The sequence below is a fragment of the Mus pahari genome, chromosome 7 (assembly GCF_900095145.1).
Source record: "Mus pahari chromosome 7, PAHARI_EIJ_v1.1, whole genome shotgun sequence".
NCBI lineage: Eukaryota > Metazoa > Chordata > Mammalia > Rodentia > Muridae > Mus > Mus pahari.
In genome coordinates this window covers 80,398,219-80,419,721 of record NC_034596.1, presented here as the reverse complement: position 1 = coordinate 80,419,721, position 21,503 = coordinate 80,398,219, and the positions used below count along the sequence as shown (strand labels likewise).

Here is a 21,503-nt window from a genome sequence, read left to right as displayed (position 1 = left end):
GACTCATATAGTGCTATCTTAGCTAATGTCTTGCTTTAGTTTTGCCCAATCGGCTTGCCTTTTCAAGTAATAGTTGTTATATGTCCACCCCAACTTTTTTTTTTTAATTTTATTTTATGTGTTTGAGAATTTTTGGTTGCATGCTTGTCTGTCCAATATGTTCGTGTCTCATGCCGGTGGAGGACAGAAGAGGGTATCAAATCCCATGGTACTAGAGTTACAGACGGCTGTGAGCCACTGTATGGGAGCTGGGAATTGAACCCATATCCGCTGGAAGTGCAGCTGGTGCCCTTAATACAGAGCCACCTCTCCAGGCCCCATGTTTCCCCTACTTTTCAAAACCGTCTCTGTTTCTAAGACACAAATCTGCTCTTCCTTCAGAAAGATGGTTAGAACTAGACAGTATCTTCCTAGACTGTACCTCACACCCACTCATCCATCTTTTTGCCGATTCATTTAGCATTTGTTGCTTGTTAAATGGAGGGAGGTGGTGTCTTACTTCTCAGCCTTTCCGTCTATTAGGGATAGCTGTGTTACACGACACAATCATGCTTAGAGACGTGGGTTGTGGATAAGGGACTTATAAGGTTGCAGCAGTTGTGGGGATCATTAAGTACAACTGTGTGTCTGACAAGGCGTTCCTGAGTAACTATACCTTTTAGGGTATTTAGCCCCCCCTTCCCCTTTATCTGCTGGATCCCAGTAGCTGCACCATTTACTCAAAATCTGACCATGAAAAATGACTCAAGGCATTGCCTAATGTGCCTCCCACCCCCACAACTGCCTCCCTTTGGCTGTTGAGAATCACATTCATGAATAAAGAAATAAGACATTAATGTAAGTTAGCAGATAGTTTCCTTGACACTTCTGATTTTCTGGGTAGTGTTTCGTGGTCTGCCTTATGGTTCTGGTTAGTTGGTAGAAAAAGGATGTACATTTTCTTTAATAGTTACTTGTATGTTGGGTTCAGACTTGTAGGTTTCCTCTTTTGCTTAGGGGTTCAGTACAGGTGTCATCCGTTTAGAAGCGACCTCATTCTTCCTTTCCTGCCAAGAGCTCAGGAAGAGAGGACCACAATGAGACACAGCAGAGGTGAGTAATTGCAGCGGCTGTGGAGACACTTGGTACACACTGACCACTCAGTGCAGAAGACAAAGCAATGTGCATTCTAAGCTTGATCCGCACCAGCTGTGCCTTAGGAGCCAGAATTCCCCACGGCTCTGTTTGACAGCAGAGTTAAGTAATTCAGCGCATGCATTTAGATCAGAAATGGCTTTTCCAGACTGCAGGTTCGTGCAGGGTGATTATGCATACGCTGCGGTGTCTGTGACTGGGGAAAATTTTTTTTTTTATGTTTTTTAATTTTAAAGATTAAATTTCTCCGTATTTCAGTAGTTTGATCTTTGTAAAATTCTTTGAAAAAAAAAGCTAAAGAAATCTATTATTTTTTTGTTGTTTCTTAAATAGATTAAGTGTATTTTTACCAAAGGCAACAAGAAAATTTGAACTAGTTTTTTTCTGGACACATACTTGGAAATATTCTTCCTTTTTTTTTTTAAAAAAAAAAAAGACTTATTTTGTGTGTATGGGTGTTTTGCCTCCATGTATGTCTATGTACCACGTGCATGCAATGCCCTTGGCCAGAGGAAGGCAGACTCTCTGGAACTGGAGTTACAGATGGTTGTGAGTCACCATGTGGGTGCTAGGAACCAGACCCAGGTCCTCTGCAAGAACAGCAGGCCCTCGTAACCTCTGAGCCATCTCCCCAAGCCCTTGAAACATTGTTATAGACATTTGGAGGAAACTATGGCCAAAGATCCTGTCAAAGTCCTAGTTTTAAAGGTAGCATCAAGGTTGGGTGTGATAGCACAAACACCTTTAATCCCAGCACTCAGGGGGCAGAGGCAGTTGAGTCTTTGTAGGTTTGAGGTCAGCCTGGTCTACATAGTGAGTTCTAGGTCAGCCAGAGCTACATAGTAAAACCCTATCTTCAAAACCAAAGAAATAACATCTGAACAAATGCGGGGAGTGTAGGGATAATCTTTGGTCTTGAGACTACAGCTCAGTACACAAGGACATTCCCTCTCTCTGGGCCTTGATGTCAGCTGTCCTCCTTTGTTGTAGATGCTCTGGATTCAGCTGCTGCTGCTGCTGCTGTGAGTGAACCCCTTCAGTCTTTGTTTTCAGAATGGAACAATCCAGTGTTTGCACGTTTCCCAGAGGTAGGTCTGCAGTACTTTTTCATTGCCTGTTTTTAAGTTTGAACTTCATTTAAGCTGGGTATGGGCATGCCTGAGTATATGAATTTAGAATTATGAATGGAAAGAAGGCAGGTTTCCGGATGATTTACTTGGATATTAGTGTTTAATGTAGAGAGGAGAAGTTAGCATTTTGGAAAGGGCAGGAATTTTGGCTTAAACACGTATATTCAGTGTAAGAGTGAATGCATTTGTCCTGTCTTACAGGGCGGTAGTAAGTTGTTACTATTCAACAAAATGTCATTTCATCTGCAGGAACAGGACTGTGTGTCCTGGCAGTGTTCTTTCTTTGGTGTGTTGTCACGGCATGTTCCCAGTGTGATAATGAGTGTGGGTAACAGACAAGCAGTTGACTGCTGATTCTTCACTTAAGATGCCTTGAAGGACTTAATCATGGATCATAGACAAACTGTTCTGAAATAATGCTGGGTTTTTGTCAGTGTTTGTAAAAAAAAAATTATTAGATAAGTTATTTTTAGAACCCTTTGGATCTAAAGCTTTCCTACATTTATCCTGTCCCTAGTAAGATATATGAAAATGTTTGTTTGGTTTTATTTTTTGCAGTGAATTGATCCCAGGGCCTGCATGTGCTAGGCAGTGCTGTGCCAGCGACCGATTACGTTCCAAGCCCCCCAAAGTGAGGGTTAATGGACTCTGAAATCATGGGTAAAACAGTTGCACAGAATTAAAACTGAAGTTTTGTCTTTCCTGGGTCTCTCTAGGTTGCTGTTGATGTCAGCAGTGGCCAGGCTGAGAACTTAGCCGTCAAAATTCACAACGTCCTGTATCCCTACCGCTTCACCAGAGAGATGATTCACTCAGTGAAGGTAAAGCGGCACTGAAAGCCGCAGAGCGCTTCATGTACACTAACTTCGTGAAATTTAATTTTTTGTTTTTTGTTGTTCTTCACGACGTGGTTTCTCTGTGTAGCCCTGGCTGGCCTGGAACTGACTCTNTAGACCAGGCTGGCCTGGAGCTGACTCTGTAGACCAGGCTGTCCTGGAACTGACTCTGTAGACCAGGCTGGCCTGGAGCTGACTCTGTAGACCAGGCTGGCCTCGGACTCTGAGTTTACCTCCTGGGCGCTGGGACCAAAGGTGTGCGCTACCACATCCAGCTAAGTGATTTAAAAAAAAAAAAAAAAAAAAGAGGCAAACTGTATTAGTCAAGGCATGTTGTATTAGTTAGTCCTCTCTAGAGGAACAGAAACGATAGAATGAATACATACATACATACATACATACATGTGTGTGTATGTGTATAGAGATCAAGAAAGAGAGAGAAAGAACATATGTGCGCATATGTACATATTGTGTATATACATAGAATTGCTTTCAATTTGTGGTCCAGCTAGTCCAACATGACTGTCTACCAATGGAACGTTCAAGAATACAGTAGCTGTTGGGTTCACAAGGCTGGTTGTCTCAGCCGGTCTTCAGTTTACAACATAAGCCTAAAGAAGTTGGCCTAGTGCCAGTGAAGGGACAGATTTGCTGGCAGGAGTGAGGGCCAGCAAACTTCCTCTCTCTGTGTCCTGTGTCAGCAGAAGGTGTAGCCAGATTAAAGGTGAATCTTCTCTTTCAAAAGATTTGGATTAGAAGTGGGTTGAAAATGATTTAATCTGGGGGGTGGGGGGGGAAAGCCGGGTGTGGTGCTGTATGCCTTTTATCCCAGCACTCGGGAGGCAGAGGCAGGCAGATTTCTGAGTTCAAGGCCAGCCTGGTCTACAGATTGAGTTCCAGGACAGCCAGGGCTACACAGAGAAACCCTGTCTCAAAAAAACAAACAAAAAAAAAAAAAAGAAAGAAAAAAAAGGAAAAAAAAATTCCTTCACAGGTATACCAGCTCCTTGGGTTTTGGTTAATTCCAGATGTGGTCAATTTGACAACCAAGACTAGGCATCAGACATGGGTTTCTTTGCTTATAATCTGACTGGAATTTTAAATCATCATCATCATCATTATTATTATTAGTTTTATTTTTAAATATATTTTTGTTTTATGTTTCAAGCCAGGGTTTCTCTGTGTAGCTCTGGCTGTCCTGAAACTTGTTCTGTAGACCAGGCTGTCCTCTAATGCCACCATTTCCCAATTGGAACCTTGAGTTTTATCTTCAGGGGGAAAAAAAAAATCCAGATTAATTTTAATAGCCAAGAAGAATACCTTTAATAGTGTGAGCAGGTTTTCAGGGGATGGATTATAGTTCAGGCTGATAACATCAAGGATTGTTAACATTTCTGCAGAGAATTATATTTCAATTTTATATTTTATAACAATATGAAAAAACTACCAAAAATTATTTATAAATCAACACTGTTGTTAACTGCAAAAATACTCACTTTTAAGTGACCCTCTCTCTGTGAGGCTGCAAAGGCTAAGGAAGCCATAGACTGGGAGGCTCATTAACAAGAGGACCCATGACTCTTGTCCTTTTCTGCTGTGTTCTCTGTACCCTGCTCTGACTGTCTCAGTCTTCTTGCCTTCAGAGCTGGAATAAACCAGAACGTTACGCTGCCCTAAGCAACCTCCTGCCCAGGTGATGGCTTGGGATTGCAGCAGGGGTCCAGAAAGAGGCCTTGGGGACATGATCCTGGACAGAGGGGAGCCTCCACAGTGTATAGCTGTTGGTGGTATTTACCAGAACTGTTAGACTGACTCTTCCAGAATGGCTTTCCTTGCTTTTCACAGCTGAGAATTTGTATTTTAGGCTATGCATAATGACACACACCTTAAATCCCAGCACTTTCCAGGCAGAGACAGAAGGATCTCTGAGATGGAGGCCAGCGTGGTCTACACAGAGAGTTCCCAGCCAGGCAGGGCTACGCATCGAGACACTGTCTTTGATAGTCCATTCGTTAGCAGTCTTTGGTCATATGTGTTTGAGAGTGTCTGCTGTGGCCCTGGCAGCGCCTGTCCTTCCCTGTCCTCCACTTGGCCTACTTGCCCACCCTTTTATCCTTCCTAAGAGCTTCCTCACAGTCAGGTTTAAAACAAGTCTTTGTTGTGCTTATTGGGAGCAAGGCCACATTTGTGCTGTAGAGCGCTTGTGGAGGTCAGAGAGCAACTTGCAAGACACAGTTTCCTCCATCATGTGAATCCCAAAGGTGAAACTCAGGTAATGAGGTTTGTGACAAGTACCGTCTCCTGTGGAGCCTTCTCGCTGGCTCCTCCACTGGGTCTCGGCTGTGGGTGTAGCAGTTGAGTATTGTCTTACCTCTTTAAGCGGTTAAGCACTTGCTAATTTTTGGTTGGTGTCACATGACTTATCTCCATGAATGGCAGGTTCTCCAGCAAGTGGATAACAAGTTTATTGCCTGCTTAATGAGCACGAGGATGGATGAGGATGGCCGAGCAGGTAAGCATGGAGTTCTGCTTCACTAATGAGCCGTCTGGGTGATAGTCACCTTTTAGAGTATTTGTGGAGTAAAACAACTTGTGTGGGATAAAAAAACAGATAAAGGGAAGCCGACCTAAAGTGAGAATCTGAAGCACATTTTAAAGTACGTGACCTGTAAGTGCATCAACACACATGTAAATAAGATACACAGTAAGTTTTTAGTCGTTTGAGATGTAGCCCAGGATTGTCTCACACTCATGGCGGTCCTAATACCTCAGCCTGACTGGGACAGCACAGGCCTGTACCACACCACACCTAGCTCATTAAACTAGTAATAGTAGTTCACCTCTAGTAATAGTAAGAACTACTAATAGTAATTGCCTCAGAAGTGAAATGAAGGTGGGCAAAGGGAGAATTTCATTTTCTACTCTTTTAAAATATGTTACAGACGTGTGTGTGTGTGTGTGTGTGTGTGTGTGTGTGTGTGTGTGACGTGGAGGCCAGGGGTAACTTAAGGTGCCTTCTTACAGTACTTTGCACCCAACTTTTTGAGACAAGTTTCTTGTAAACCTGAGGCCTACTGTTTGTGCTAGACTGGCTGGCCAGCAGTGATACACCTGCCTCATCTACCTGTCCCAGCCTTCCCCATTGCTGCGGCTGCAGATGTGGGCCACCACATTCAGGCTTTTGTATGGATGCTAGGGGTCCAAACTCACATCTCCATGCTTGCACAGCAAGTACTCTCCCCGGGTTCCCAGACCCCCACACCTGTAATGACGCTTACGTCTGTATACACAGGTGCTCATCTATACATACGGACATTAAAGAATGATCGTGGGTGTCATGTTCAGGCGTGCCATCCAGCTCCTTTCAGACAGGGTTTCTAATTTCTAATTTGCCTGGAAGTCACCAGTTAGGCAGCCCTGGCTGGCCAGTGAGCCCTGGGCATCTTCTTGTCTCCACCTCTCCAGCTTTGAGGTTACAAGCATGTACCACCATACCAGGCATTTTTACATGGATTCTCATGCTCCAACTCAAGTCCTTGTGCTTGCAAGGCAAGTGTTTTACCCATTGACCTATCCCCTCAGCTCCTTGTACAGTGTTTTCATCTTTCAGTAATAAATTTATATAATGTGTTTTGCTACGTTTATCAAGAGTGTTTACATAGAATCAGGAGTCTGGAGAGATGGCTAGGCCATCAGTGTCCTGAAGAACACTGGCCTCTCTAACAGAGGACCTGGGTTAGATTCCCAGCATCTGTAGAATGGCTTACGGCTGTTTGTAACTCCAATCCTAGGGGATCTGGTGCACAGATACACAGTCAGGCTAAATATGCATGCACATAAAGTTACAAAAAATTAAACAGAATCAGTTTGTGACCTGATTTAATGAGGCAATAGTTCCTATATAAATCATTCAACAAATATTATTTAATGTCTGTTTTTTGCTAGGGAGTTTACCAGGCCCTAGGAGTACAATGATAAGAAAAAAATAGATAACAGATAATCACAGAAACACATAAAAATTTAACAGTAGCTCTTAATGGAGAAGTAAAAGGTGATGTAAGAACTGATGTTGGGAATTTTGATTTTGTCAGAGTCCTTGGTAGAGTGAGCCTGAAGTATGAGCATGTCAAGTAAGTAAGTAAGTAGTAATTTCCTCTTTGTCAGGTGGAAGCAGGCAGTAAGACTGGAGATAAAGCCTGGAAGGAAGTAGCAGCCAGATATTAAATGTCAGCTTCAAGCTTTGCTGTGTCTCAACACTAGCTGGAAACAGTGTTATATCATGTTGCATTTTAGGACTGTTCTAGTTGCAATATGGAGAATGGAGTGAGTTTGTGTGCAGTTCCGAAGACAGTTAAGGAGATATTGCAGCGTCTAAGAAATAGTGGTTGCCTAGGATTGGGGTAGAGAAGGAGAAGTGAAAGTGTTAGAACTGAGTGTGCATCATGTGTGGACAGACAATCCAGCACTCGGAAGACCGAGGCAGGAGATGCAAGGCTAGATAGCGTAGCCTGGTCTACCATGTGTGACCTCATCTCAAATATAACAAAACAAAGAAACAAAAAATGTGGATGTGTCGAGAAAGCAGGAGATAAAGTCAACAGAGTTGTTGATGGATTGTTATGGGAGAGGAATATCAAAGATAATGCCTACTTTTCTGACCGCTGTGGCCAAGTGGACAATGATGTTGTAAGACCAGATCAGAGTTGGAGCAGGCTAGAAGGACAAAAAAAATCACAAGTCAGTCTAAATTCTCTTTGAAGTAAACATTAAAGAGAAGCTGGCAAGAATGTGTTTGGCTGGTGCAGGTATAGACTCAAGTGTTCTGATCAGGTGATGTAAATTTGAGTGTCAGCATAAAGTTAGTTATTGGTGACGGAAGTTTTATCACCTAGAAATATAGAGAGTGAGAGACAGCCCTGAGTCTAGAATAATTCTAACATGTAAACCACGTGAACCAGCTGACTAGAAGGGCACAGGCAGAGGAGAAGGAATGGCTAGAGGAACGCAGAGAAGGAAGGCTGTTGTGCTGCATCTAGGACCTCACGGCTGCCACTGTACTGGGCACTGTTCAGTTTTGTGACTGTGCCTTGGCACTGAGACTGAGAGCTGTCTGATGGAAAAGATGGGGCAGAAGCCATGGCTGCTTTGAGGAAATCTGAGCCCTGGGAGGGAGGGACCAGCAGAGAGAGGGGAGGTTTCCTTTCCATGAGAATTCTGAGTGCAATTACAGTTGTCTGCCTGTTCTGTGGTCTTACTCCCCTCGGTTTCAGTTACCCACAGTCAACCAAGGTCAGAATATTAAGTGGAAAATTCCAGAAATAGGCAACTTAAAAGTTTTAGGTTTCACCCTCCTCGGAGTAGTATGATAAAATGTCCTGTCATCTCACTGTGGTCCACCCAAGCTGCAGATCACTCCTCTGTGCAATGTGTCCCTACTGTGTGCCCTGGCTGTCTGCTACTCAGCCCCTCATACATCACCAGGGGAACTGTACAGTACCGAGTCGGATGACCCAGGAAACGTTGTTGTACGTGATGATGTGTAGAGTATGATAGAAATGATGTTGGCAGCCAGGCGTGGTGGTGCACGCCTTTAATCCCAGCACTCGGGAGGNAGAGGCAGGTGGATTTCTGAGTTCAAGGCCAGCCTAGTCTACAAAGTGAGTTCCAGGACAGCCAGGGCTACACAGAGAAACCCTGTCTCGAAAAACAAAAAAAAAAAAAAAAAAAAAAAAAAAAGAAATGATGTTGGCATCTTGTGAGCGTCTTTATTACTTACTTATGTTTACAATGCTGGGTGTGCGATACAAGTGCTTGTAGCACTGAGCCACACCGTTGGCCTGTTTGATTATTAGTTATTGTTAATTTATTGCAGTACCTAACTTATTTTTTAAAAAGATTTATTTATTATTATATCTAAGTACACTGTAGCTGTCTTCAGATGTACCAGAAGAGGGTGTCATATCTCATTATGAGTGGTTGTGAGCCACCATGTGGTTGCTGCGATTTGAACTCAGGACCTTCGGAAGAGCAGTCCGTGCTCTTAACCACTGAGCCATTTCTCCAGCCCAGTACCTAACTTATAAGCTGAACTTTAGCATAGATTTATAGATCTAGACAAAAACAGAGTCTCTTCAGGGTTTGGTACAGAAGTTGGTTCTCTGTCACTACTTTTTGGGTCCTGGGATTGAACTCAAGTCTTCAGGCTGGGCAACAAGTGTCTGACCTGCTGAGCCTTCTCTCCAGCCCTGAAGTTTTGATTACTTGAAATTTCGTGAGTTTTGAGATACCAAAATATCAGCCAGTGGCACCCAGGATGAGTGTAAGCACAGAAACTGGGTCTTCAAAGAAACGAAAAAGATACCAGTTGAACTTTTCTTGAGAGTTTATGTTTGTTGTTGGATTTGCTACCAAATAGTATTCTTCAGATCCTTTTGGAGGGGTGTGTTTTGAGACAAGGTTTCTCTGTGTAGCCCTGGCTATCCTGGAACTCACTCTGTAGACCAGACTGGCTTCCAGCTCACAGGGATTTTATTGCCTACATTGAGATTGTTTATTCAGTTATCCATTCTAAAGAATAAATTTATTATATAAGTAGTTATCAAGTACCCATTATTTAAAATTCTATTTTATGTGCTTAAGAATATATCATGAAAACATGTCATAGAACTTCTGTTCTGTCCCATTATAATGTCAAAAATATGGCATCTGTGTGAATAAATTGTCTTTCTGTATTCTGCTTCATTCAAGAAATGAAAAACTTATAACATCGTATAGGCAATAGAAAGATGAGCTGTTCTTCTGTTAGCTATGGGCCTGATTTCATGGTGTTTCTGAGTTTGGTAGTTTGTGTTGATGTTCAGGCCACTCCCTTGAAGGGTGTGGCTTATTCTGTTGTTTTGCCCAGGGTTCATCAGAAATAGCAGCTGCTCTTCCTAGCCTCAAAGAACATCAGTAGTTAGCATGGGGGCATCCCTGTGTTATAGCTGTTGTCAGAAGTCAGCTATGGGGCCCGGAGAGCCTTAGTTAGTACAATGTTTGTCTCACAGGCAGGAGAACTTAAGTTCAAGTCCCAGAACCCACATCAACAAATTTTAAGATACTATGTTAGAGTATGGATAAGGAAATAAAAACAAAAATCCAAAATCCACATCTCTTTTCTATTCTTCAATTTTAAATGCATCCTAATATATGTCATAAAAAATTAAAACATTTAAAGTTGGGTGGTGGTGGCACATGCCTTTAATCTCAGCCCTCAGAGGGAGGCAAAGGCAGGCAGATCTCTGAGTTTGAGGCCAACATGGTCTACAGAGCAAGTTCCAGGACAGGGCCACACAGAGAAACCCTGTCTCAAAAAAAAAAAAAAAAAAAAAAAAAAAAAAAAAATCAAAAAACAAAAAGCACCTGTCTAAAGAGAACAAATGAGAGCCAAGTATATGCTGGGTGGTGGTGGCACAGGCCTTTAATCCCAGTACTCAGGAGGCAGAGGCAGGCGGATCTATGTGAGTTCAAGGGCAGCCTGATCTACAAAGTGAGTTTCAAGACAGGCAGAACTACACAGAGAAACCCTATGTCAAAAAAACAAAACAAAATATGACACATATTTATGTAGATGCCATCATGAATAAAGTCCTCTGTTTGCTAACCTCAAAATGATTAGTATATTAATAAGAGAAATTAAAAAAGATGAGTGTGCTAGCGTGTACTTATAATCCCAGAGGCGGAGAGGCGGAGAAGCAGACAGGTGAGTCCCCGGGGCTGACCGGCCGGTGAGCCTAATGGACTTGATGAGCTCCAAGGTAGTGAGAAACCCTTTCCAAGAAAAATGGGGTGTGCTAAGGAACAACACCTGAGACCGACCTCTGCCTTGTAACATGCACACCAGAAGGTTTGTGGGGCGAGAGGTATTGCTCAACTGGTAGAAAGCTTACCTATCAGGCAACTACAAATTTGCTGTGTAGTTGAAAACAAGGTCATTGCCACCTGTGTAAGTCTGCAGACAGCCTGGAATGCCATGCATCTCCTCTGTTTCTTCTTCTTTAAATCTCGGGCTTTCTGCTGGGAGCTTGATGGTATCTCCCCAGCTTCCTTTCTGTGGCTGAGAAAACACACTTACAAAAAGCATCCTAGGGAAGAGTTTCCTGTAGCTCACACCCCCAGATTACATTCCACCACTGGGAAAGTCAGGCAGGAATCTGAAGAAGCTAGTCCCATCCCACCCACAGTCTAGAGAAGAGAAATGAGCGCAGGCAAACGTCTGCTTGTCCTGTCGGGGCCACAAACCCGGGGCACGGTGCCCCATACTTTCAGGCAGCTAAATGAAGACAGACCTCAACATCGTGCCCACAGGCCAGCCTGCCTGGACAGTTGAGGCAATTAAAACTGTCAGTGTCATAGAAAAATGTTTCATCTTTTAATAGAAATAGGAAAAAAGACCCTTTCTATTTTGATCAAATTCAAGAGAAGAACTTTTATTTCAATATGATTAATAACAATAAACTTCAATCTTTTAGCCAAAAACAATGCAGATACAGCTTATAAAAGGTAATATTGTCTTGGAGAATTGTTCTGTCTCTGAGATTCCCCTGTAGGTTTGACTTCCAACCCCTTTGCCGCCTTGCCTGTACTTGAAAGTCTGAAGCCCTGCTCTTAAAAGTGAGGCCTGTAATGGGTGGAGACTTAGCTCAGTGGCTAGCAGTGCATACTCTAAGAATTCTGTCACCAGCACCCACATCAGGTGGCTCTCAGCTACCTGAGGCTCTACCTCACAGAAAGCAGGTGGCTTGTGTGGGCACCTGCTCTCATGCGCAGTCATGTGCACTGGCACCCACATACAGACACAGCTACACATAATTTAAAATATTTTTAATTTATTTTATTTTACTTGAATTGAATATGTATGAATGTTTTTTCTGCATGTATGCATGTGTGTCACATGTGTACGGTACATGTAGATACCACATAAAGGCTTCAGATTTGCTGGAACAGGATTACAGACAGTTGTGAGCTCTCATGCAGGTGTTGGAAATCAAACCCACATCTTCTGGAAGAACAACAAGTGTTCTTAACTTCTGAAGTATCTCTAGCTCCTTAAAGTGGGGCCAGCAGACAAGACCATCTGGGTGTTGGTTAGAATTGCAGAAGCTTGTGCCCCGTTGTTGACTTCTGCGTTTGAGCATGTTCCCAGGTGACAGGTTCACCCAGCTAAAACAGCTACAACTGCTGTCTGGGAGGAGACACAGTGAGGGTCTGTTTTTCTGCAGCCAGGGAAATAATGATTTTTACATCCTTACATGGTTAGGAAAAAACAAAAAGACTTCTTGACACAGCCACATTCTATGCAGTTACTTCAGTGTCCATAAATAAAGTTTTATTGGAACACAGCTATAGTTTCACAGATTGTCTGTGGCTGCTTTGGCTCAAACAAATAGTTGAGTAGTCATGATAGCATTCATGTGGCCTAAAAAGCATAAAATATTTCCATTCTTCCTGTTTGTAGGAAAAATGTTCTGCCCTCTGATCTAAAGTTACAAACAAGTACATTCTTCCTGAGTTTCAGAGTAGATTGCAAATCAAAATCCTCTGATTATAACATATGCAGTGCATTATCTAATGATTCTTAATTGTAAAGTTAATAAAGCCAAGTCTGCATGAATATTTCAAAATTTAACCTTTTCTAAATGAAATATAAATAAGTTACAGAGCTTTTCACCAGGGACAAATTTGGTAATTTATTGACAATTTCAGGGTTTTGGTTTTTTTATATAGAGTACAATTGATTTGATTGTGGTAGCACACACCTTTAATCCCAACACGTGAGAGGCATAGGCAAGTGGATTGCTGCTAGTTCAAGGCCAGCCTGGTGGATAGACAAGTTCCAGACCTGTTAAAACTATATAGTGAGACCCTGTCTCAAAAATATCAAAGCACAATTGTATATCTTATTTATATATCATTAAATGGATTGAGTAATCAGTCTTTATCACCCTCCACACTTTATGATTCTTTTAATCTTGATATGGAAACTTCAGTAATCCTGGATGATTTTGTAGGTGGAAACCTGTTAGTCCTGGTGGACCAGCACGCTGCCCATGAGCGCATTCGTTTGGAGCAGCTTATTACTGGTAAGCATCTGTCCACAGCTGGAGGAGGTTTAAGACTCCAGTGCAGTTGACACACCTACAAGGGTTTTGGACACCATGACTGTGAGGAAGGATGCATTGTATGTTTGAAAAATTAAGCTGAGATCATCTAGTCTGAAAACCACTGGAAGATTGCTGGAGTTTGCTTTGCCATTTCAAACATGTGGCTCTGATGAATTTGGTCAGTGGCACATTTCCTATACATTTATTCTCCACCTAGACCTAGCTCATTTACAGTATACATGTACCAATGTGCTCTCTCTACTGTGTGTGCTCCCATGTCTGTGTCTTCTCCCTGCGGTGTGCTCTCCCTGATGTTTGCTCTTTCCATTCTGTGTTCTCCCTTTTGTGTGCTCTCCCATGTCTGTGTTTTCTTCCTGCTGTGTGCTCTCCCTTTTGTGTGCTCTCCCATGTCTGTGTCTTCTCACTGCTATGTGTTCTCAGAAAACTTTCCCCACAATCCTCAAGGTCCCATGTAATACTTTTATTTTTAAAATCTCATTTTTTGGGGTAGTGTGACCACACTGATGTGATTCTAGAAGATACAAAAGGAAAGGTACTAAGGCCTCCTTTACACCTTGTATTTCATTCCATCTTCTCTCTCTCAGGCAGCCAGTGTGAGTGCTGTTTAAATGTATCTTTCCAAAGTGACCGTGCTTTTTGATGTTTTTTTTTCAATCTCTATCATCATGAGACATTTGTCTTCACCAAGTGATAAAATACAATCAATCAATAACAAAACAAAAATAAGCCTTGACCACATAGAGTTTCTCTGTGTAGTTCAACCTTGAGTGCTCTATCCTCTTAGCTGTCCAAATGTTGAAATTACATATGCATACCCTTTTTAAATTGTCGGGAAAATCTTTGATTCCTATGATAAAGTAATGAACAGCCTTAATGTCAAAGGGTTAAGTAAGAATTCAGGGAGATGTTTCATGAACTGGAATGGCAATTATGTCACTAATATTTTATTCTGCCTTATAAATTGAAATCCCAAGAGTTTGGAAAGACACAATAAAAAAAAGGTGAGAAAAATTACTTACTTTGAGTAAGGACTTAAACATGAACCCTCCTTTATGCCTTTAGTGGGAAATACAGTGGTGTGAAGGCCGCCTGGGTGGTGGTGCTGGTCAGTGCCTGAGAGGCTCCAGATGACAGTTGCTGGGTCTCGATAGGCAGCTGGCAAACCAAGGACCATGTTCCGTTCACTAGATGCTAAGCTGATGTGTGTTGCTCAAGTGTCTTCCTCACCGAGCTCTCAACTTTAAGCAGGCTGATGACCACAAGAAATGAACTGGCTGTGCAAACGTGAGAATTCTTTATTTTTTGCATAGAAAATTGTCAGAGGAAGAAAGGGAGATGAAGAGGCTCAATGTTTCCATGGCTCGCCGAAGGGCATAACAGTTATTAAAGTGGTGGGCTGTGGTGTGGCAATTAAAGACTGGCAAAGACTCTCAAGCTAAGGAGGTCAAAGAAATGTGAAATGCAAGAAGTGGACAAATAAAAGTTTGGGCTCATTCCAAACAAACTTACAGGTCAGGGAGACAGCTTAGCTGGCAGACCGCTTGCAGAGTAAGCCTGACAACCTGAGTTCAGTCCCTGCCACCACATGAAGATGGAGGGAGAGAACTGATCTCCATGTGTGGGTCAAGCCCTTGCCACACACAAAGCACATGCACATCATACACACACTAATAAATAATGTGAGGCTGGAGAGAAGGCTCAGAAGTTAAAGGCAGCAGCTGCTCTTACAGAGGATCCAGGTGTCCCAGCACCAAAATGGCAGCTCACAGCTCAGATCTCCAGCACTGCAGGTTGTGCTGTTCTCTTTCTCCTAGCCTCTGGGCACACAGCACAGCAGGCAAGAAACCTATACACATAACGTTTTAAAGTCAAATGATGATAATTTTTTTTAATTCACACCCAGACTTATTTGCTTTATAGGACCTGCACTATTTAAGAACAATACTGGCAAATTCTTTTCAAAGACTGAGAAACCTTTCTGAAGGAACCAAGAAGCCAGCTTGACTCCGCGGATTGTATAGATGTTTGTTCTGTGTAGAGATGTTTTGTATTTCTGTATCAATATCACACATGTTAATTATAGGAACACTCCCTTGTTGTGGGTGTAAGAGTTAAGTCTTCTATTTCTTATTTTGAAGAAATGCTAAAAATGAGTCAAGTGGCTGGCTGCCCCTTAGTTTACTTAGAATTCAAACTGTAGAACTGAACACTGAATATGCTACGCAGTTCTAGAGAACTCTTGCCACAGCACAACTCACCAAGTGTCTTCTTATGTAAAACTGATGTAAAGCCTTCCCTTATTCTTACCTCGTCCATCTCTCTCCCAATAGACTCCTATGAGAAACAAGGTCCACAAAGCACTGGCCGGAAGAAATTACTGTCTTCCACAATAATCCCTCCACTGGCAATCACCGTGTCGGAGGAACAAAGGAGACTCTTACGGTCAGTAGCAGTGTCTGAGGACATGATGCCGGTCAGACAGTAAAGCTTACCATAGCTCTGTGAGCTTTCTGCATGCATGTTCCTTTTTTTCTTTCCAAAGAAAGAAACTGAGATGAAGAGTGTTGCATGGCTTGCCCAAGGTCTTAACGGTTAGCAGTGGAGCAGGCTCAGAGCCTGTCTTCTAACCCCAAATGCCATTCTTCTCTCTATAGCATAGATACTGAATATAGGATAGAATTCCCCTGGTAATTTTCCCAGCATTTGGCTTAGAACACTTCTCCTTCTTGGAACAGCCAACTGTTTATGCTGCACTGTTTCTGAGCAAAGTTAGGGGGATAATTGTTTCCATTCTTCTTGTCTTGGTCCATTCTAGATTCTACATTTCCATAATCTTATTGGAAAAGAAGTGAAACACCAGGATGCCAGGGGTGGGGAAAGCCCTGGGCCAGGTCACAGCACAGGTCATTTCCCCACTTTTGGTCAGTGTATGTTTTTGAAAATGAAAAGGATTGTTCGTTCATTTCAGGCCTGGTTACTCCCTGCTGCCAATGCAGCTTTCCCTAGAGCATAGTTCACTTATTTACTGCCACCAACTCGTCCCCAGTCAAGACACCTCCAGTCTTGGAGCTGTTAATTGCCTCCCTCTTGTAACACTGATTCAAAACACTGTCAGACCTTTTCTTTGAGCCAAACTCCTTTAAATGCAGGCAGCAAATTAATTCCTTAGTTAAGAATGAAAACTTAAGAATAAGATTTAGTGGGAGGCAGAGGCAGGTGGATTTCTGAGTTCGAGGCCAGCCTGGTCTACAGAGTGAGTTCCAGGATAGCCAGGGCTATACAGAGAAACCCTGTCTCAAAAAACCAAAAAAGGAAAAAAAAAAGAATAAGATTTAGAAGTAAATTGGTTCTCACAATAGAAGAACAGAAGGAAAGCCAGTTACTCTACAGTAGTCTTCCCTCATATGTGATGGGTTTGTTCCAGGATCCCGAGTGGATACCTGAAAATGTCACTACCGAGTGAGACCTGTGTCTCACATACTGTCCTTCCATGGTCAGTCTTCAGTATTTCATGCCTCCTTTGCATCACTACTTAATGTGTGTGGGGAGCGTTATAAAATAAAATGAGCTGCTTCAGCATAAAGACTGCAGTCCTGGGCTGGAGGCGTGGCTCACTGCTGAGGAGCACTTGCTACTTTTGCAGAGGACCCAGGCTTGTCCTAGCAACCACGTGAAGTCTCACAACCAACTGTAACTCCAGTTCCAGAGGATCTAGTTCTCTCTTCTGGACTCCACAGGTGCGGGGCAAGCATGTGGCACACATACATGCAGGCTAATATTCATATATATCAAGTACAAATATAATAGATACGTCTTTTTTTAAAACTGTGACCTGGGTTAGTGACATGGTAAGTAAGGGACTAGCAGGCAGGTGTGCACTGTGCGCGTGTGCCGGACAGAGGATGCTCACTGGGGCCAGCGTGAGCCTTTATCCTGCTTCTCAGAGCGGCATGCAATTTAAGTTTTATGGCCAGGGACATTGCTCAGTGGTAGACCATATGCTTAGCATGTGCAAGGATCCTGCTCAGTCCCTAAAATAAAGCTTACTTCTGGAATTTTCCATTTGTTTTTTTGGATCACAGTTAACCACTAGTAACTGAATTCTTAGAAAGTGTGACTGTGAATGAGAATTACTGTGATTGGAAAGGAAATTTGATAATAAAATCCTAAACACATATAAGCATAAGGAAAACGATACGACTTCCAAAGGTCATAGCAGCTTTTGAAAAGATGGAGTGTTTGGAGCTAGCCCCAGAGAGAGTGAAGCCATGCTTTCCCGTCTGGGGCTGTCTCCTTAGGTCTTACCACAGACATCTAGAAGATCTGGGACTTGAGCTGCTCTTTCCGGACGCTAGTGATTCTTTGATCCTGGTGGGGAAAGTGCCACTGTGCTTTGTAGAGAGAGAAGCTAGTGAACTTCGAAGAGGACGCTCTACTGTGACTAAGAGTATCGTGGAGGTAAGACACGTCCTCCGTGTTTGCAGTCTTGCTGAGGCCACTAACTGCAATCTTTGTCATTGGTCAACACACGTTTGTGTCATGTTCAGAGTGCCAGATGATGGAAATTGACAGATGTATGAGGTCACAGTAAGGAGAAAGGATGCAGTTATAACACAGTGGAATGTGGAGTGAGGTGTGATTGGGAGGGGTTTAGAATTACATGTGTAGCCCCTGTCAGTCATCTCAATGTGCAAGAGGGGAGGAAGGAGCTTAAAGCTAACTAGGGTTTCACTGTGAGACTTTGTGTTTTAAAAGGAGGTTGGGGGAGGCTGGAAAGATGGCTTAGAACTTGCTACCTTGCAGAGGACCTGGCTTCTGTTCCCACTACCTATGTGTTGGTTCATAACCATCTTTAACCCTAGTTTCAGGAGAGCCATTGCCCTTTTCTGGCCTTCACCAGGCCCACATGTGATCCACATATAAACATAGGTTTAGGTTAAACACTCAGAAGCAGCCAGATGGCTCAGTGGTTAAAGGCTCTATGGCCATATGTGACCTGAGTTCGATCCTCAGGACCTACATGACAGAATTGAGAAAACTGACCCCCTGAGGCTACCCACTGACCTCTACATACATACTGTGGCATGTGCATGTGCATGCATGAATGAACACATGCATACACAACTAATGTAATAAAATAATACACAAAAATCAGAAGACAGACTTAGTGACTGAGTTAGGACAGATAGTCTGGGAAAGGTTAGAAGCAGGGTGTGTGGTTAAGGCCATTATACTGGTTTCCATACAAGAAGATGGAGACTTGATTAAGTCATTAGTAGTGGGAATGGAAAGAAGGAACAGATTTGGTACCTGGTTGAGAGGGAGACTCCAGAAGATCTGGTGCAAAAAGAACACAAAAGAATAAAGGAGAAAGATTCATCATGGTGATCCCGAGTTCGTGACCAGAAACAGTAGTGCCACTGAAGAGGAAGGCAGTAAAGAATGGCATGCAGAGGTATAGGGATGCAGATGGACGGTGCCTTCAGGTAGGGATGGCCAGGGGGCTGGCAGACTACAGTACAGCTCTTGCAACTAGAACAGAAATCTGGGCTGTGCATATCTGTTGGCGTTAAAAGCATGCTCACTTTGGTAGCATTGGAAGGTGAGGAAGGGCCAGGAGCCAGAGACTGAGAGAGCTTAGATGAGAGGGGAGAATGGAAGGCAGAGGATGTGCAAGGTCAAGGAAGCGAGGCTGAAAGAGCCATGAGATGACCGAAGATGCTGAGGAAGGAGGACGAGTCCGAGGAAGGTAATGGAGGAGAAGCTGCAGGCAGAGGGAGAGGTAGCAGGACAATCCTGTTTTTCTTCTCTGTCTCTCTATGTCTCTGTCTCTGTCTCTGTCTCTCTCTCTCTCTCTCTCTCTCCTCTCTTTCTCCCCTCCCCCAAAAGGGCTGAGGATGTAGGTCCATGGTAGGTAGGTAGAGTACTTGCCTGACGTACAAAGCCTTAGGTTTCCTTCCATAATGCTGAAGTAAAAGAGCCCAAAGCCTCCGACTGCGTCCGGAGGGAGCGAGGGTAGAGGTGAAGGTTAGACGTGGTTAGTCTGTGTGTGCTGGACAGAAAGAAGGCTGAAGGACTTAGTGTGTTTGTGGGTGGAGGGTGCCCCTGGTCTGTCTAGCCTATGCGTCCCCTTCCTCCTCCTTTCTAAGTCCCTGTTGGTGACAGCCTTGGCTCTGCTTTAAGCAGAGCTCTTCTCTGCCCACACAGCTCATTTCTTCTCAGACTTCTGCTCTAGATTTGAATTCAAACTGTTAAATCCAAAAGATAGGATCTGTGAGAATCTTACTGTAATTCAAATACCTGAAGTTCTAACCAGAACATTTTAATAAAAACTTCTCCCGAAGCGACTTCAGAGACTACTTACTCTTAAAAAGGGTTTACTTTAAATTGAAACAAAGTTTGTGGTTTCAGAAAATTTGATTATATTAGGTCAGGTGGATAGGCAGAGTCCTTGACTTTGGAAGAAGTTGGAGCAATTCTCATAGCAATAGAGTCGTTGATACATTCTTACCATCTGTGGTCCAGCTTGACGTCTGAGACTGGATCTCATTATGTAGCTCTGGCCTTCAACTCACAGGTCCACCTGCTGGGATTAAAGGCATGCACCACCATGCTTGGCAAGACGGAGCCTTTTAACATTATTAAAATGGTCCACATTAACTGAAGTAAGAAGTGAAGGGAAAGTGAGACCCTTCTTCCTTGTTGCAGCCTTACAGATGTGTTTCTCAGCCCCACTCGCATCAGAGAGGAGCAGCCTTAGCCTCATTCCTGAGGGGCTGGGCTTTGGAGCAGGTTAGGCGGTGGTTTTGTTACAGTACAGGGCCTTGCACCTGGATCTTGGTAACCATGAGCGTTTGTAGGGAAGGCTTTGCAGATGAGCTTGGGGAGAAGAGGATGTAGAATGATTGATTTCACTTCTAGGTTTCAAAAGAAAATCATCCTGTTATAATCTTAGAAACCTGATTTAGAGAAGTAGTAAACTCTGTATTCTGTTTAAAAAATATTAAATATGCCATACCTTGAGACAGGTGGGTGTGGTTTTGGTTTTGGTTTTGGTTTGGTTTGTTTGTTTTGCCTCCAGAGGCTAAACAAATTGGCAACATTAAATAGTATCAGCTGTAATTAAAATTTTCCATTTTAGCTGGTGCTGGTGGCTCACGCCTTAACTCCAGCACTCCAAAGACAGAGGCAGGCAGATTTGAGTTCGAGGCCAGCCTGGTCTACAGAGTGAGTGCCAGGACAGTCAGGGCTACAGAGAAACCCTGTCTTAAAAAAGAAAAAAGAAAAAAAAGTGATTTGGTTGGTTTTCCTTTCTTATTTTTGTGTGGGTGAGCGGGTGACAACAGTTCCCTCCTTCCGCTCTAGGAACCCTGGGGCTTGTGCCCTTACCTGATGGCATCGCACTGCGCCTAGGCTTTAATTTATTTTGTAAATAAAGGGGTGTGTGCAGACTGAGGCAGGAAGATGACAAGTTCAAGACCAGGCTGGGCTTCCTAGGAAGAGTGTCTGGAAGGGAAAAAGCTCTCCATAAGGACAAAGACATACAGGGGAGGAGAAACAAGCGAGCTTTGGAAAACAAGCCTCTCAAGTTGATGTCCACGGAGGGCAACACCCATACATACGATATTAAAATGAAATAAAACCGAGTCTTAGCCACCAGCCTCCAGAGCAGCAGGTCTCCTTCTGGAGTGTTCACACAGCCTTTCTTTGGGCTGATTCCCGCCCTGGCCTCCTCCCCATTTCCCTGACCGCCCGCTCCCACCTTTGTCCTGGATCCTTTCCACTTTAATGTTCCTGTCACCCTTCCCCCTCGCCCTCTTAGAGCCACTGGGTTGTCTCAGGAGTCCCCTGCTAGTTTCTAGCCTCTCCACCTAGATAACACATCCTGTTAGAAGTTAAGATCTGCATATGAGAGGCAACACATGGTGCTTGTCTTTCTGGGCCTGGGTTTCTTTCCTCACTTGGTATGTTTCCACATTTTGATTATCTGTCCATCTGGAGACACGTATCTCTTCTGGTTCCATGCTCTTCCTGTTGTGAAAGAGCAACTGTGGATGTGGATGTGCAGTCCCTCCATTGAGGGATGGAGTCCTTTGGTGCGTGCCGAGAGGGGAGCGCTGGCTCACAGAGTTTAGCCTTTGAGAAGGCTTCACACCCATTCCAGTCAGCCCCTGATGAAGCTCCTCCTACGGTCTGTCCTCCTACAGTCCTTCCTCCTACAGTCCTTCCTCCTACAGTCC

The 21,503-nt window shown here is 43.4% G+C and overlaps 1 protein-coding gene across 4 annotated transcripts in view; it reads left to right on the top strand.

Moving 5' to 3' along the window:
* Mlh3 (mutL homolog 3) overlaps positions 1-21,503 on the top strand; it is a 34,946-nt gene that overhangs the window by 6,909 nt on the left and 6,534 nt on the right. Inside the window, exons 3-9 of one of the 4 annotated variants that reach the window (XM_021202164.2) lie at positions 997-1,092; positions 2,125-2,222; positions 2,981-3,085; positions 5,540-5,612; positions 13,150-13,221; positions 15,594-15,705; positions 17,562-17,721. In XM_021202164.2, the coding sequence (XP_021057823.1) occupies positions 997-1,092; positions 2,125-2,222; positions 2,981-3,085; positions 5,540-5,612; positions 13,150-13,221; positions 15,594-15,705; positions 17,562-17,721 (716 nt within the window). The remainder of the gene's footprint in view (positions 1-996; positions 1,093-2,124; positions 2,223-2,980; positions 3,086-5,539; positions 5,613-13,149; positions 13,222-15,593; positions 15,706-17,561; positions 17,722-21,503) is intronic. The other 3 variants (XM_029541134.1, XM_029541135.1, XM_029541136.1) reach the window with 3 other exon arrangements.